Below are 15,537 nucleotides of genomic sequence, written 5' to 3' on the forward strand. Positions count from 1 at the left end.
GAGACATTTTTTCTCACCATTCACTTATAAACACAACAAAAGTTGAATCTTCATTGTTGCAAACAATCTTTTAGGGACTTGTTAGATAATGATGGATATTTTAGAAACTTGTTATGTTCTGACGGATCTTTTATGTACTTTTATGTTCTGACGGATCTTTCAGGGACTTGTTATGTTCTGATGGACTTTTAGGGACTTGTTATGTTCTGATGGATCTTTTAGATACTTGTTAAATGCTGATGGTTATGCACTTCTTTTATAAATACTAAAAAACCAAAAGTATTGATATCTAATGGCCAATCTTACATAAATAACATTGTCAGTACCAGATCATTTTATTAATAGAAAGAACTAGAGATGAGAAGATTAGTTGATCAAGTCATGTTGTAAGATGTCTTCTCTTGGGTGACTTAAAGGAAAATATTTTTTCCCTAGATTTTTTAGTTTATTTAATAAGTTTGAAAATAACAAAATTAAAATGGAATAAATGGTCTATATGGATATATAAAAGTGACTCCACAATACAGTTCATGAGAGAATGCTGCTCAGTGAAGATTGAATTTGAATCACTTCAGAAATGGTAAAAAACAATTATTTCACATTGTTAAGAACAGTTTCAAATGACCATTCATAAAAGAAGATCACAAAATAAAAATATAATCCCATGATGTTTTGAAAACAAAAACAAACTCATTCTAAAACCTACTGTTATTTTTAATGATATTTGGAGTTTATGTTTTTCACACTGACTACAACAAGAAGTGGAATCTTATCTGTTTTTTCTCTTATTCTTGGCCTATAGGAAAGGATGAATGAAACTATCTTTCAAAAGCAATATCATGGCAAAATAAACAGAATGCACCATGAACCAATCATTATTGAATTGCTTTTATATATTTAAGTTTGCAACACATTATAAAACAAAAACTAGGTAACAAAAAAGTTCATTCAAATTATGTGCACATTTACTGAATAATTTGGATTTAAACACACTAACTTTATTAATACTACTAGAAAGTTATCCTTTAATTCCAAATTTTAGAATATTACAGTTTTATGTTAGAGAACTGTGCAACATACCTTGCATGCATTCTGCAGTTCACTTTCTCCTCTATTTACAGGATTATATTAACCAATGAACATGGACATAAAATAACTTAGAAAAGGGTGGTTTTCATATCTCTAGTAATTTTTTTGGTGTAACAATAGCTTCTGTATATTAACAAGAACACAGCTTACTTTAGCTTCATTGCTCACAGCAGGTTTTGCTGGGAAGTCAACTTCCTTGGCTTTTAGAATTGTGCTCTCCTCTAAGATTGTTGCCTGGGACTGATTGTGGCCAAAAGGCTGAAAAGAAAGATAACCACCATGAGTATCATTGGCTATTTTGATCCAGATTAGTTGAGGAAGATTCCAAACACTGAAGCAAAATAACTTTATGTGAAACAACATATATTCAGACTTACCTTTTTCCCATAAAGACATTGATAAAAAATCACGCCCACACTCCACACATCAACTTTTGATGAAATTTTGGGTGGATTTTTTCCAACTACAAAACATTCAGGTGGTAGATACCTACATCAGAATAAAGTGAATAGTTTTGAAGATTGATTTACAACTATAACAGAAGTTACTTTTAACAACTGATTCACATGTACTTGTTAACCTGCAAACTGGAATTACATATTGACAAATACACCATCAGATATGTTTATTAAATGAATTGAAAAGAAGTTTCCACAAATTTTTAAAGGATGCTAAGTTGTTGTTTATTAAAATAAATTCATAGCAAATTCAAAATACTATTGAGAATGATAAACCTGACTCTGTTTGATATATTTCTTGAAAATACCACTTTCAAATAATAATTTTAAAAAATATATGGAAAATTTTGCATTTTCCTGAACTGAAAAATGTATTTCCAATTCATATTTACCTCCTCTCATAAAAGTTTTCTCAAATAGTACTGTCCTCTATTGACGTAAATTTTTCACTCACCAACACTCTTGCAACTCAAACTTCCTTCTGCATATGAACATGTAAATGATCAAGTCCCTCCATCAATAGGAGTGGAGCAGTACCAATACCATAACTAGCTCCCTCTCTAATTATGCAACCTCTAAACACTTCAAGACTGGTCATAACTAATACAATCAAATAACATTAGAAGTGGGAATTGGGGATGGAGGTGAGTGTTTATTGGAAATACATTTTCAGTTTAGGAAAATATTAGTTTCTATTATGATATCTCCTTTCACGAAAAGTTAAAATATCATATTAAAAAGTGCACAAAGAAAGATCATGAGGTGTGGTAAGGAACTAAAAGCGTTGCACTAGTAGAAGACCACACTACTTTTTAGCCAAGTTTTATTCTTTGCCCTTCAGTAATGTGTTGTCAAAATGTAAAGGATGGGAACAAAAATTTTCAGCAGTAATGGCACCCATAGGTGTTGAGTGGCTAGGACATGACAGGCCATAACTGGGAGTCTGACCTCAACCAACACCTGGTTGTATCTTGAATTGCACATCAGGTCCACTGCAGGAAGAGGGTTCTCTACCTTTCATCTCAAAAATGGGTACTAGGAGGGAAGAGCAGCTTCCATACCAAAAACTCATCTCTGCATGTGTGCACCTCCAACACAACAAACACCTGATCCACAAGGAACTGACATCAAGAGGATGAAAGGAAGGAGAAATGCACCAACCGGAGGGGTAAACTGAAATATATATTTAAAGATATGGTGGAATACTACAACCAATACCTAATGGCATCTGGAAATGTACATCAAATTCATGGTAGAAAAGATGTTACTTAATCAACTCCAGCAAAATGTCACTGTCCTACTCTGAAACTGAGTGGTATTATGTACCTTTAGGAAGACAGGCCTCAATGGTCCACCATCCCAGTGGCTACGAACTGATAAGTGACAAGTACTACCATGGTCTGCTGAAAAAAAAGGGCAGATGCATTGATGACTTCAGAGAACAAGTGCACTAGTGACAGTGCATTGGATGACTGTTATATCCAATATTGAAAAGCAGAGCTATCACATAGATCAACCAACACTTGGTGGCATCTGGAATTGTACATCAGTAGGAAGAGCCTCAATCCCATGGAACATCAGAAATGGGTAGTAATCTCTGTCTGTTTTACCCATGCAAGTTCATGAGTGTACAGTCTGGCATGAATATACGTACAAAGTAAAAGACCATGAGATATATCAATGAATGGTCCCACGAAACATACCATCTCAATGGTGTAACATGATCCTGCAATGTGTTACATTGTTTATGTATAATTTTTACATTGATGCACAGATAACAAATTAGACGTATTCGATCAATCAAATGGCACAATCTGGAACAGTATTTCAGGTGTGAGGTAGGAAGAGTCTTAACATCATATTCACTGAGTATGGTCACAGGATGTACACTGCAAATAATTGCCACGTATACCTGGTCAAGCTCCACTTACAACAGAGTGAAATCCAAAACATATATAGCAAAAGGACCATGTACAGTAAAATAAAACAAAATGTAGTAGTCCACATATCTGCTCTGATGATGTCCTCCCAGGAACGATAAAAAAAGGGTAGTTAGTGATATGATAAGGTGATGGATGTGATGGGGAAAAAAACATGACAAACATCCAGAGAAAAGGAAGAATATGTTGAAGAAGTAACTGTCAAATTCAATCTATATGGAGAATGGGAAAGAAGTAATGGGAAAAGATGGCATTCCATTAAAGAATAACTGACTCAGGAACTACAGAAAGATGCAGTGTATGTCATATGCCATTTAAGGGCCCTGACCAGGCAAATTAACTTATCAGTATCACAATGGTCCCAAAGATGGAAGGAGGAGAGAAGGGAAATAGGAGTGAAATCAGAACTACTTTCTCGAGCAGATAAAAGTCTTGGGCATAAAGGATGAATAGTCAGGAATTATGGCATAAACATATACTGCACAAAAGAATTAAAGGAACAAATACATATTTCAGTATATTTTTGTCATAACAAAATTTATGTATGAAAAACATATCCATTTGTCTACAAGTGAAGTTTGAAGCAACTCAAATGAAACTCACCTCACTCAAGAATACAACAAGGTACTCTACATAAGGCTGTTACATGAAACTATGCATTCCTCATTAATTCTCGAAACAAACAGCAACATAGATCTTTTGAGGCTCGTTTTGTCAGTGTGTTCTTTCATTTTGTGTACCCAAGCAGTCAGGCACCATCTGACAGAGAACGAGATGGTCAGGGTAGTCCAGATGCTGGAGAATGGCCAGACCCAAAGCAGGGTGGCACAACAAATCAGTGTGTCACCAAGCGACTTTGGCGACACTACCAGGAGACAAACTATTATGGCAGAAGACCAGGTCAAGGTCATCATTGCTGCACAACAGCCAGAGAAGACTGCTACATTATGACTACCACTCTGCAGGACAGGTTAGCTATGGCTCAGTCACTGCAAAATGACCTTCAGCATCCCACTGGAACCAGTATGTTGACCCAAACAGTTCCCAATTACCTGCATGAAGAACACTTTAGAGCCAGACAGCCTGCAATAGGCATTATTTTGACAGCGCAACACCGTGCAGCCAGGTTGGAGTTTGCTCGTCAGCATCTGGTATGCCAGTGAATGCCAGCACCCCCCTCAGCCTGTACAGAAACTCCGACAAGATCTGGCAGACGAGTGGGCTGCCATATCCCAAGATAACATTGATAGACTGATTCAAAGTGTGCCAAATCAGTGTCAGGAGTGTGTCACAGCCCATGGAGGTGACACTAGATATTGAATGTTTCAAACACTTCTTGAATAAATGCATGTAAACTGTTTAAAGTATTGTTTCATATGGGATACCAGTTTTGGTGATATTGGTCATTTTTTAAAATCTTATTTCTTCACGTTTTACTGTTCATCACACATTAAAAAATGGATACAGATGGAACTGAAATGAGGCAAATTACAAATTACCTAAAAAAATAAAAATATTATCAAATTTGGAACACTGAGATAAACTGTATAAGAAAATGTACTTGTTTAATTTTTTTGAGCAATTTAGTTAAACCCTCATCACAAACACATAGAAAAGATGGTGATTATATGCTAATAATATGAGGAACAGGGACAGCAAAAAAAAAATATCAGAACATATCTGATAACAAAGATTCAAAAGGAGAACCCTTGTCATGGGCATGAAAGACAATATTGAGGTTTAAATCCTGGGTAGAAACCAGGTGGGGAGGATGAGTAATATAGAATATTATTGACACCAACCCCTGGAAGCAACTGTATTCAAAAATGTATAGCATGGACCCCAATAACTGGGTAGTGAAGTAGACCTAAAGAATAACCCAAAGATTAATCCCCTTGGAGGGCATGGGTAAAATCAAAAGAAACAGGAAACAAAGACAAAACACAACATTATCTGATTAATCAAGTCCACAGAGGGTGGAGCAGGCCTAGATAAGACCCCAAAATGATACCTGACACAAAAGTATTGCTCAGGAGATAGAAAAAAAGATTGTCTAAATTTACATCCACCCATTTTAGACACATCTAGGGGCTGGTATGACAGGATACTCGTCAGATTATACAGAATGTTGCCAGAAACTAAACAATTCCAGGTGGATCATACCTCATGTCAGCAACCAATAACTGTGGTACTGACCCCATGGATGTGGTTGGGGAATCCACTGTAGTAGTAACAGTAGAGGTAGTCATGACAACCTAAAATTATGAGTGTGTGACTCACAAAATTGGAAAAAATAAAAAAAAGGAATGACAATAACTAAGTTAAAAATACTCAGAAGTAAAAATGCATGGATGTAAAAACTAAATTGTGAAAGAAAAACATATCTGCACAATAGGATTAGCAATCTTAAAGTGATTAACAGCTGTATGATCAGAGAGAGTGTTAGTCATGATAAGAATAGTGTCATGTTCCTACTAGTGAAGGGCTGCTGCATGATCACTTACATGTTCATACGCAAAAAGAAGTGGAGTTTGGAAGGTTAGTGGTAAGCAAGCAATTTTTGCCAATAGAGAGCAGTATTAGTCAAGAAAACTTTTGGAAAGTGGAGGAAATATATGGTACTGGAAATCCCAAATTCACTTTATATGTTAATATTAAAAGTTCTCTTATGTTAAATTCTGAAGAAATATTTTTTAGTTAACATGATACATGTTAGTCATGTTAAAAGTCATACAGTTAACAAAGATATCAAATAAAATAACAAAATGTACCAGTAGGTTCCTGCTCCCTGTGATGTCAGGTCCATTCCATACTCAGGGCTGTAGTTCTCATCATCCATGATTTTACTCAAACCAAAGTCCGTAATTTTGATTTCATTGCTAACACTTCCACTACCAAGTAGGATATTACCTGAAAAAATAAAAATGTAAACAAAAAATTAGAAATATATTTTATGTACACATCTATGTTTACTGATAGTACATGAATTAATGTATAATTTGCTTTGTTGTTCACTTTAAAAAAAAGACATTATCCAGACGTTTTTCATAAAAGAACATGATAAAAAATAAATGGAGGTGACACATGAATGTGTTGAAACTAGTTTCTCATATATAAAAATTTCTGACAGTTTGTTCCACTTACCTTTTTTGTTCTCTGACTGCTATTTTGTTATTTTAAGTGTTATATAACACATTAAAGCCCAGTTTTATTATAAATGTATTCCATTAAAACAATAAAAACCCACCTTATTATAAAAAGTATTCTTAAAGATAAAAAACTTAGCTTTATCATGACCAGCCTATTGATAAAACACGAAAAAAAACAGCAAATCATGCATGTTTTAATAAACCATGAAACTCCCAGCTTATCACAAGTGTTCTAATAAACCATACACCCAGCTTCTCACAAGTGTTCTAATAAACCAAGAAACACCAAACTTATCACAAGTGTTCTAATAAACCATAAAACATTCAGCTTATGAAGACTAGTGTTCTAATAAACCATGAAACACCCAGTGTATCATAATCTATGTTCTAATAAACTATGAAAAACCCAGTGTATCATAATCTATGTTCTAATAAATTATGAAATATCTAGTTTATTACAATCAGAGCTCTAATAAAAATTAAACCCAGCATATCTTGAACAATATTTTTAAAAGGGGCACATGCAGCTCATGTTATGCTATTGAATTACATTACCCACCAACTATTACAACTAATAGAAGCAGCATGCCTTGCAAAACATATTTGTTATATTAGTATGCATATTCCTTAATCTAATTTTAACTAACCTAGAAATATCCCTATTTTTACATTTTAGCCACTTTTATAATTATACATCAAGAATAAAAGGAAACAATGTTGGTACTCTGAGTGAAATTGGTATTTAACTGTTCATAACACTAAACAACAGATTATTTGATAGATGAAAGTCTTGAGTTTCTAGTAGTTACAGGTAAAATATGATTAGACATAAGAGTGAGCTATTAATGAATTAAGAAAGAGAGGATGTCATGGGGGTGTGGCAGGAGGGGTCTGATTTTCTATTTGATAGCTCTGTAACCAAACAAAGTTGAAGACTGTAATAACGCTAATAATTTTATAGAGAATAATTACGTTTAATTTCACACTTTTTTGAGGGGTGGTGGAACTTAAAACTTATATCATAAAAAATATACATTATTAGCTAAGATTTCATGCAATTCTAATTGGTATAACAAAATTTTGTAAAACACTAAAATTTTGACTCATGTGCAGTAAAGGATATCCAGAGTGATAGGGTTAATAAAATATGAAAAGCACAGCATATCATGACTAGTCTTTTACTAAAATACACAGTTTATAGTAACCAGTGTTCTGATAAAACATGAAAATCCAATTTATCACGACCAGCACGTTTGGCCTCTTATTTTAGAAAGATGGTAAAAAGAAACTAATACAATTTTTATACCAAAGAATAACAAAAATTAAAACAAAAATGAATAAGTGGTTCTACAGAACAATATGAAAGAGAATAGACACTAGATTTAAGTTGCACAAAACACTTGAAAAGTTTTCCACTTCTAAGCAGCTCCCTTGTGTTTAAAAATACGTATTTAAATAACCACACCTTAAATATATAACCCATTCTTATTCTGCAGTAAGAACTCACCAGGTTTGAGATCATAATGAATAATTGGTGGTTTTATCTCATTTAGATACTTGAGAGCATGCACCACTTGCATGATGATGCAACGAGCCTCCTTCTCTGGCATGCTCTTATGTTGCTTCAGGTAAAAGTCTAAATCATGACCATCGCAGTACTCCAACACTGTGCAGAAGCTAGAGATAAAAACAGTGTTAGGCTTAAGGTTCTACAAATAATAATGAGGTTTGCAGATACAAAAAAATACAAGTAAAAATTAATTTCAAAATTATAAGTTACTTCAATTAATTATACCACATTAGTTTTCCTAAAAACTATTAAATTTCATATCAAAATTAAAACTAAAAAAAAAAGCATAAACATTTAACTCTAATTTAGATCACTTCCTTCATGCAGAATATTTTTTCTTTTCATATATTTACAAATTTCTTTTAGCATTTTACATCTTGTACTTACGAGTTAGCATCTATTTCAAATACGTCATAAAGTTTCACGACCCTGGGATGGTCAAGAGCTTTATGGATGTTGTACTCCCTTAAGGCATGCCTGGAAAAACATCAAAACATATAAATGTTGTACTCCCTTAAGGCATGCCTGGAAAAACATCAAAACATATAAATGTTGCACTCCCTTAAGGCATGCCTGGAAAAACATCAAAACATATAAATGTTGCACTCCCTTAAGGCATGCCTGGAAAACATCATCAAAATGCCTGGAAAACATCAAAAGTATAAATGTTGCACTCCCTTAAGGCATTCCTGGAAAAACATCAAAACATATAAATGTTGTACTCCCTTAAGGCATGCCTGGAAAAACATCAAAACATATAAATGTTGTACTCCATTAAGGGATGCCTGGAAAAACATAACAAATATCTTGTATAGAAAAATGTATATTAGCAAAATTCCTCTAGGCTGAAATGCAAAAATATCCATGTTATCATTTCAGCATAATTAAATAAAAAAACCTTTAAGTGTATCTCTTTTTTAAAGGCTGTCTACAAAAAGTCTTCGAGAAACACATAACAGATAAGTCTGACATTTGTTACACCATCCACTAATAGATAAAACTTGTCAATAACACGTTAAAAATATGATTATATTTAAACATATGAAAAAGGAACAAAACAGATTATATGTCCACATTTATCACACATACAGAGTGACCAATAAAGGTTAGTTCCTGCTCACTTAAAGCTCTTCTGTACTGATAACATTTCATTCACAGTAAAAAAAACTTGTCAGGCCTTTGGCACACTTGTACACATTACATGTACATTTGTAGGAAGCAGATTTTTGTCTATTCTCTATTGTGTATTACAACAAGTATGAAACAAAACACATTTCACTAACAATCAAAACTTACTTTATATAATTAGCTTTTTTGTCATCCTTCCAGTCTTTATTAAGTTGATGTATTTTACACGCTACATATCTCTGTTCTTTCAAGTCAAACGCCTGATAAGAAAACAAAATTTAAAGACACATATTTTATGTTATATTTATAAGCTAAATCTAACAATGAAGAAAAATTAGTGTTAATAATAACAGTAATATTTAAAGTAAAAAATGACAAAAGTAGTGTTAATAATAACGACAGTAATGTTTAAAGTAAAAAAATGACAAATGCAGTGTTAATAATAACAGCAATAATATTTAAGGTAAAAATAATAACAAGATTAGTAGTTTTAGAAGGATATACCTGTCATAAAAGGGTTAACAGAGAATACAATAAAGCCTTTATGCCAGAAAGCATACTGAAAAGGCAAGTTTTATTTTTAAATTCAAGTAACAGAGAAACACCAAACATTCAAGAGATACGTGAAAACTGACATAAAAACAAAAGTATATCAGTTCTATGAACAGCTCTGTTTGGTATGCCATCTTAGGTGTCAGAACTCTAATCACCTTTCCAATTAATTATCACTGATAGATATTTCTTCCATTTAAACAAGAAATTACTAAGTCATCTTTTTATCATCTAAAAGGTTAGTTTGAAACATCTGATACTTTACGATATGACTAAAACTGACCATTGATTAACTGAAACATTCCCTATGTCTCATTAACGATGTAACATAGTACTTCATATTAAGATGACACTATTTCTAAACAGCTTTTCTGTACATACAAAAAAGAGCAAGTTTCAACGTTGAGTTTATGAAACATTAGTTAAAATAAGGTCACTCCATTAGCACACAACATTACTTAGTGCCTTGATATAAAGTTTCCTTACTTCCTCAGCCAATAAAGGAATGTTACATTCTTTAACATACAGTCAAATTAATCCTGTTATTATTACATATAATATATAACTGTAACAAAGCATATAAAATAATATTAACTTCTTACTTTATGAACTTCACTGAATCCTCCTTTTCCCAATAGGATCAAAAGTAAATATTTATCATACAAAACAGTGTGGTTACTGAACCTGGAAAACAGAAAACAGTTCATTGTGACAATTCTTGTTTATTAGATCTTTAATTACAGTTTCAAAATATTAGATAACTCAATATCTGATTACATTTATGTGTGTAGATCTATATATAAATTTGTAACTGGTTCCTCTCCATAGTATTTCAAAACTCATAATCCAAGTTTTTAGTTTACTCGATGTCTATAGTGATAAAAGTAAGAACATAAAGTTTGTCAAATTACTTTACAACACTTTCATTTATATTAAATGAAGAATTTGTGATGTGAAAATTAATATTTTGTTTATAGTTTTCAAAAACCACTGCTACGTATTTCTAGGTTTACCTAGCATCATCGGGTCATATAAGTCAACAAACTTATGAACCCAGCAAATAAGTGGCAATTTTTGAAAACTAAGGAAAGTTTTAAAAACACATTACTTGTTTCACATGTAAAAAACAAAACCTTAATTTTGCACATTTTCATTTAATATCCCACATGATAATAGTTCTGAATACACAATGTATCCTAGATAAAAGATGTTACAGAGACATAATCCAACTAATGGATTATAGAGCTTTTTTACTGAATTTGATACCTCACAACAAAATTATATGCTCAGTTATTCTATTTCTGCATGTATATATATATATCTATAAATATAGGATGAGTCATACAATCCACTCTTAAAAAATACATAGAAAGAATGCTAATACTGTACTACCTCATTTTCCTTTTATGCATATAACTAGACACTAATTACTAATTGGTTCATACCATACATTTTCATATTTGCCTTTAAATAATTCCTGAGAAGAGCTAATTATCTGTTGATAATGGTTGGAATTCTAACTTGGTATCCTTGATAGAAATTCTAGTGTGTTATCTATCTCTGGGATTCTAACTTGGGTCTTCTTCCTAGAAATTCTGGTGTTTTAACCACTTGACCACCACGAGAATTTTAACATTTTCAAGACAAGTTTCCAGGTCTTGTTTACTTCTGTACTCATGGTTTATTGAACTCTTTTAAAGAGCATGTAAAAGGCTAAGTTTATTTTTATGTTTTATTATTTTAATATTGTTCCAAGTTATCATACTGTCTCTCTGACACGACAGGCTACTGTACATACAATTGGTATTACCAAGCCTTGTATGTCTAATACTGAATTCTAATTTTTGTTTCTCCAATATATCAAAATCCACATTTATAGCAGATGCTGTAATTAGTTTTTCTTTTTTATTAAATCTTTAATTATTTTGCATAGAGTAATTACAATCATAATGTATTGGAATCCAGATTAATATGGATGCTGTAACTGATGCTTTCCCTCTTTGTTGGGTCACTTAAATACATAGCAATTACAATCATATTATAGTGGAAACTACATTAATAGGAATGCTATTTTTTTTCTTTCCACCATATTATTAGATAGTCTGATGCTTGCTAATTTCTATTGTATTGTTCTGTGGCTTTGAAATTCTGTTTTTAATTTGTCGTTTACAAAAATTCATGAACAGACAGATTCTGTCAATATAATTTACAACTGCCTACCACTGTAGTGAACAATCAGCCAAATTATGATCACATGTGGTAAACTGGATGACATCACTGTTGACAGTTTAATCTTAAAAACTGTAATAATTACAGAGTATGTAGTTTGAAACCTCATTAAATTTAAAATGGTTGAAGTTATCAACAAACGTGTCTTTCAAAAATAATCACATCATCTTCTCCATTTTTTATTTGAACAGTGAAAAGTAAATATTGGGACTGACATTATGGTTAGTTCACCTAACATTAGATGTCCATCATGAGAGACATGCAAATTGTTCACTTCAGCCATAAGTTCAAAAACTTTTGTTATCACTCTATAAATATTTTTTGAATTACACTATATTCTAAACCAAATAAAGTATTCCAACTAAAAGCCAAATAAAGCGACAGTGTTTGAAAGTTTTCAGTTGTAACCCAGCATGAATCTAAGGCTTACATGTAACATAGGCTACATGCGCATGATTCACACTGAGGAATGTCATGCTATAATGTTTCAACTCAGTGTACTTTTGGTCCAAATGTTCATTACTCATAGAGCACCCATTTACTAACTTTGACTGGTTCATGAATTGTGTGTTACAGGGTTAGCTATATACTATGTCACATGTGACAATGTTGTGCTGAGAACGAAGACACACCTCAAATCGACCTTCCCAAAAATTGTAAGTTGTTACATTTTTGGAAAGTACAATAATAATAAAAGTTGTGTCTTTTTATCGGTATGAACTGGAAAAAGATCAGTGCTGCAAGACAAACATTGTAAAAACAGCAAGAAAAAATGTACACCTAACAAGTGGTCAATTGAATGTAAAACTTTCAGTGCAGAATTCCACTAAAGAGGAACCACTTGACGTATCACTCCAAGAACTTCAAGAGAAAAGCCTGCACAGATCTCCAACAAGAACACAGTGTGTACTGCTTCTGTGCATAATGTGCTGTTATTTATTATATGCTAACATAGGATTCGTAAAGAAATCAGAGTGCTTTGCAAGTGTGTATCAACTTATGTAAATAAATGAGAAATGGACATAGATTGTTTAAGTAATATTTTATGGTATTGTGATAAACTTTTCATGTTTTGTGTTGAAAGTCAAAGGGAAACATGTAGAGTCATGATTGTAAGCATACTTACAAATCACAAGACTGTTATTGGAAATAAAATGGCCTGAGTAATGTTATTTTTACTTTTTTGACAATTTGAGAAATTCTATTGATTCCAATCATTGCCCAATTCTGACTGCTGAACAGTTATTGGAAAAACTATACATTCTCTTGTAATGTACATATTCTATTCTTAGTACTAACCTGGACTGATCCTCATTGTGTATTCTCTTCAGTTCTCGGATGTGGAGATTACGTTCTCGCTCCAGTTTCTCCAGCTCTATCTGAAGGTCTGTATCTTCTTTCTTTAGTGCTGCTTGTCTTAGCTTTAAGATTTCTTCTTGTTCATAATATTCATACCAGCTAAGTCTAAAATGAAGATATTTAGCAAATAAATGGGGTTAATACTAACTGTTTTAATAGTATAAAAAACACTATTCAGCTGTGCTAAATCTGAAGAGAATTGATTGGATGTCTGTTTAAATAATTCTGGAATACTTGATAATACCAATTCTGCAGTATTTATCAATAAATAGCAGGAGTTCAAGTGACTAACTATGTTCACTTGTACAAACAGGATTTTTTGTTCTGTTTCAAACTGAGATTAAAAACGTTCAGATAAATTCTTAATCTTATAACACCAGTTTTATACAACACTACTTAGTGTGCCATTGTACTTCCAGTATCAACAGTTAATTTAGAAATACAATTCTAATATCTACTTTCTACCACAAAATAATGTAAATATTATATCACCATATAACCATTATAATGATATCACTGTAAAACAGTTATAATTATACCACCATAAAACAGTTATAAAGCTACTTTTTATAACTAAAAAGTTTTAAAATATTTAAACTTTAATTTCTGTAGGGTCATTATTTAAAATGTACATTATACATTTTTCTTTCCTTTTTCTTTTAATAACCTCTAGGACTTACGTTTCTATGAAGAATAACAAATAAAAGGTAGATCTTTGTTTTCTTATGTATTAGAAACTGAGCTATGAATTTATTGGTTGAGTTCACCTCCCAACAAGGTCTTAACAAGTCAACTTGTATCTCAACTTTGAATATGGGTACACTCTCCATCATAAGGGAAACTATGCTACTAACCCTTGTAAGCAGCTTTTTAGTCACATCTTGTGGCTTATTCTTGAATTAACAGTTTCATAATGTTATACCTTAAGATAGAATGTAGTACATTTAGAAATACTACCCAACTAATTAGACTTGATATTCATTTTTCTTATTAGGTTATCCAGAAATAAATATTGGAATTCTCACGATGACATTTAGAAGCTGAATATTGAGTAACTTATCATTGGTTGGTTGGTTTAATCCAAGATTTGTCACTTATAAAGTGTCTTAATTGTCTGGTGTTTCAACTCTACTCAGAGTAAGTTTCACAACACCCAGGGCAGCACAGTCGAGGACTTTTGTCTGATTTTCCTCTACGACTTCAAACCTGGACGAAATGCTACTAAAACTACATGGAACATCAACCAAGCATTTGGCCATGGATCTGATGCTGAACATACAGTTCAGCATTGGTTCCAAAGGTTTTGACATGGAGATGAAAGTCTTGAAGATCACGAAGGTCGTGGAAGGAAGCCATCCTTAGATTAAAACACATTAAGGGAAGCAGTTGAGACAGACCCTCAAACAACAGTACATGAGCTTGCAAAAAAGCTAGGTACAATCAAATCAAGCATTGCCAACCACCTGAGTGCAATTAGGAAAATGAAAAAGGTGGACAAGTGGGTTCCGCATGAGCTGACTGAAGATCAACAAAATTGGCATTATGAGACCTGCCAAGGATGATGCTCCAAAAACTGAATGAACTGAGAATCAAGATTCTGCATCATCCATCTTATTCCCCAGGCCCTTCCCCTACAGATTTTAATTTTTTCTAGTACTTTGACAACTTTTTGAACAATTCAGTAGTAATAATGTCAGTGTAAAATGTGATCCAGTTGTTCTAGAAACATACCATAAAGTATTTCATATGATTACACATAGAACCACAGTGAGCCCACTACAGGTACTGCTACCTATATTTTTGAAAGGAATTAAGATCAAGAAAAAATGGATATTTTAGGATAATTTATTAATTGCTAATTTGAAGCTGACTTGATTTAAGATTGGTTTTTGTGGTTCACCATAACTTGCAAGTTTATTTGTATCTTTTGATCTTTACTGTACGAAAGGGCAAATTATTTTTCCATCCTGTAAAAAATTTTCATAGTTTCTTTTCCAGGTAAATCTAATTTCTGGTAATAGTGTTTTGCAAAGATTCACCTCTGTTCTGTTTATTACCTGATA

At 32.6% G+C, this 15,537-nt stretch overlaps 1 protein-coding gene across 11 annotated transcripts in view; it reads right to left on the reverse strand.

Moving 5' to 3' along the window:
• Positions 1-15,537, reverse strand: part of LOC143252457 (serine/threonine-protein kinase tousled-like 1) — a 74,458-nt gene that overhangs the window by 1,366 nt on the left and 57,555 nt on the right. For all 11 annotated transcript variants that reach the window (XM_076504610.1, XM_076504606.1, XM_076504609.1 and 8 more), the window contains 8 exons: positions 13,415-13,579; positions 10,489-10,570; positions 9,503-9,594; positions 8,594-8,683; positions 8,144-8,313; positions 6,259-6,397; positions 1,467-1,578; positions 1,240-1,347 (listed from right to left, as the gene is read on the reverse strand). In XM_076504610.1, coding sequence (XP_076360725.1) covers positions 1,240-1,347; positions 1,467-1,578; positions 6,259-6,397; positions 8,144-8,313; positions 8,594-8,683; positions 9,503-9,594; positions 10,489-10,570; positions 13,415-13,579 — 958 coding nt within the window. The remainder of the gene's footprint in view (positions 1-1,239; positions 1,348-1,466; positions 1,579-6,258; positions 6,398-8,143; positions 8,314-8,593; positions 8,684-9,502; positions 9,595-10,488; positions 10,571-13,414; positions 13,580-15,537) is intronic.

This window comes from Tachypleus tridentatus, chromosome 6, assembly GCF_004210375.1.
Source record: "Tachypleus tridentatus isolate NWPU-2018 chromosome 6, ASM421037v1, whole genome shotgun sequence".
Classification (NCBI taxonomy): Eukaryota; Metazoa; Arthropoda; class Merostomata; order Xiphosura; family Limulidae; genus Tachypleus; species Tachypleus tridentatus.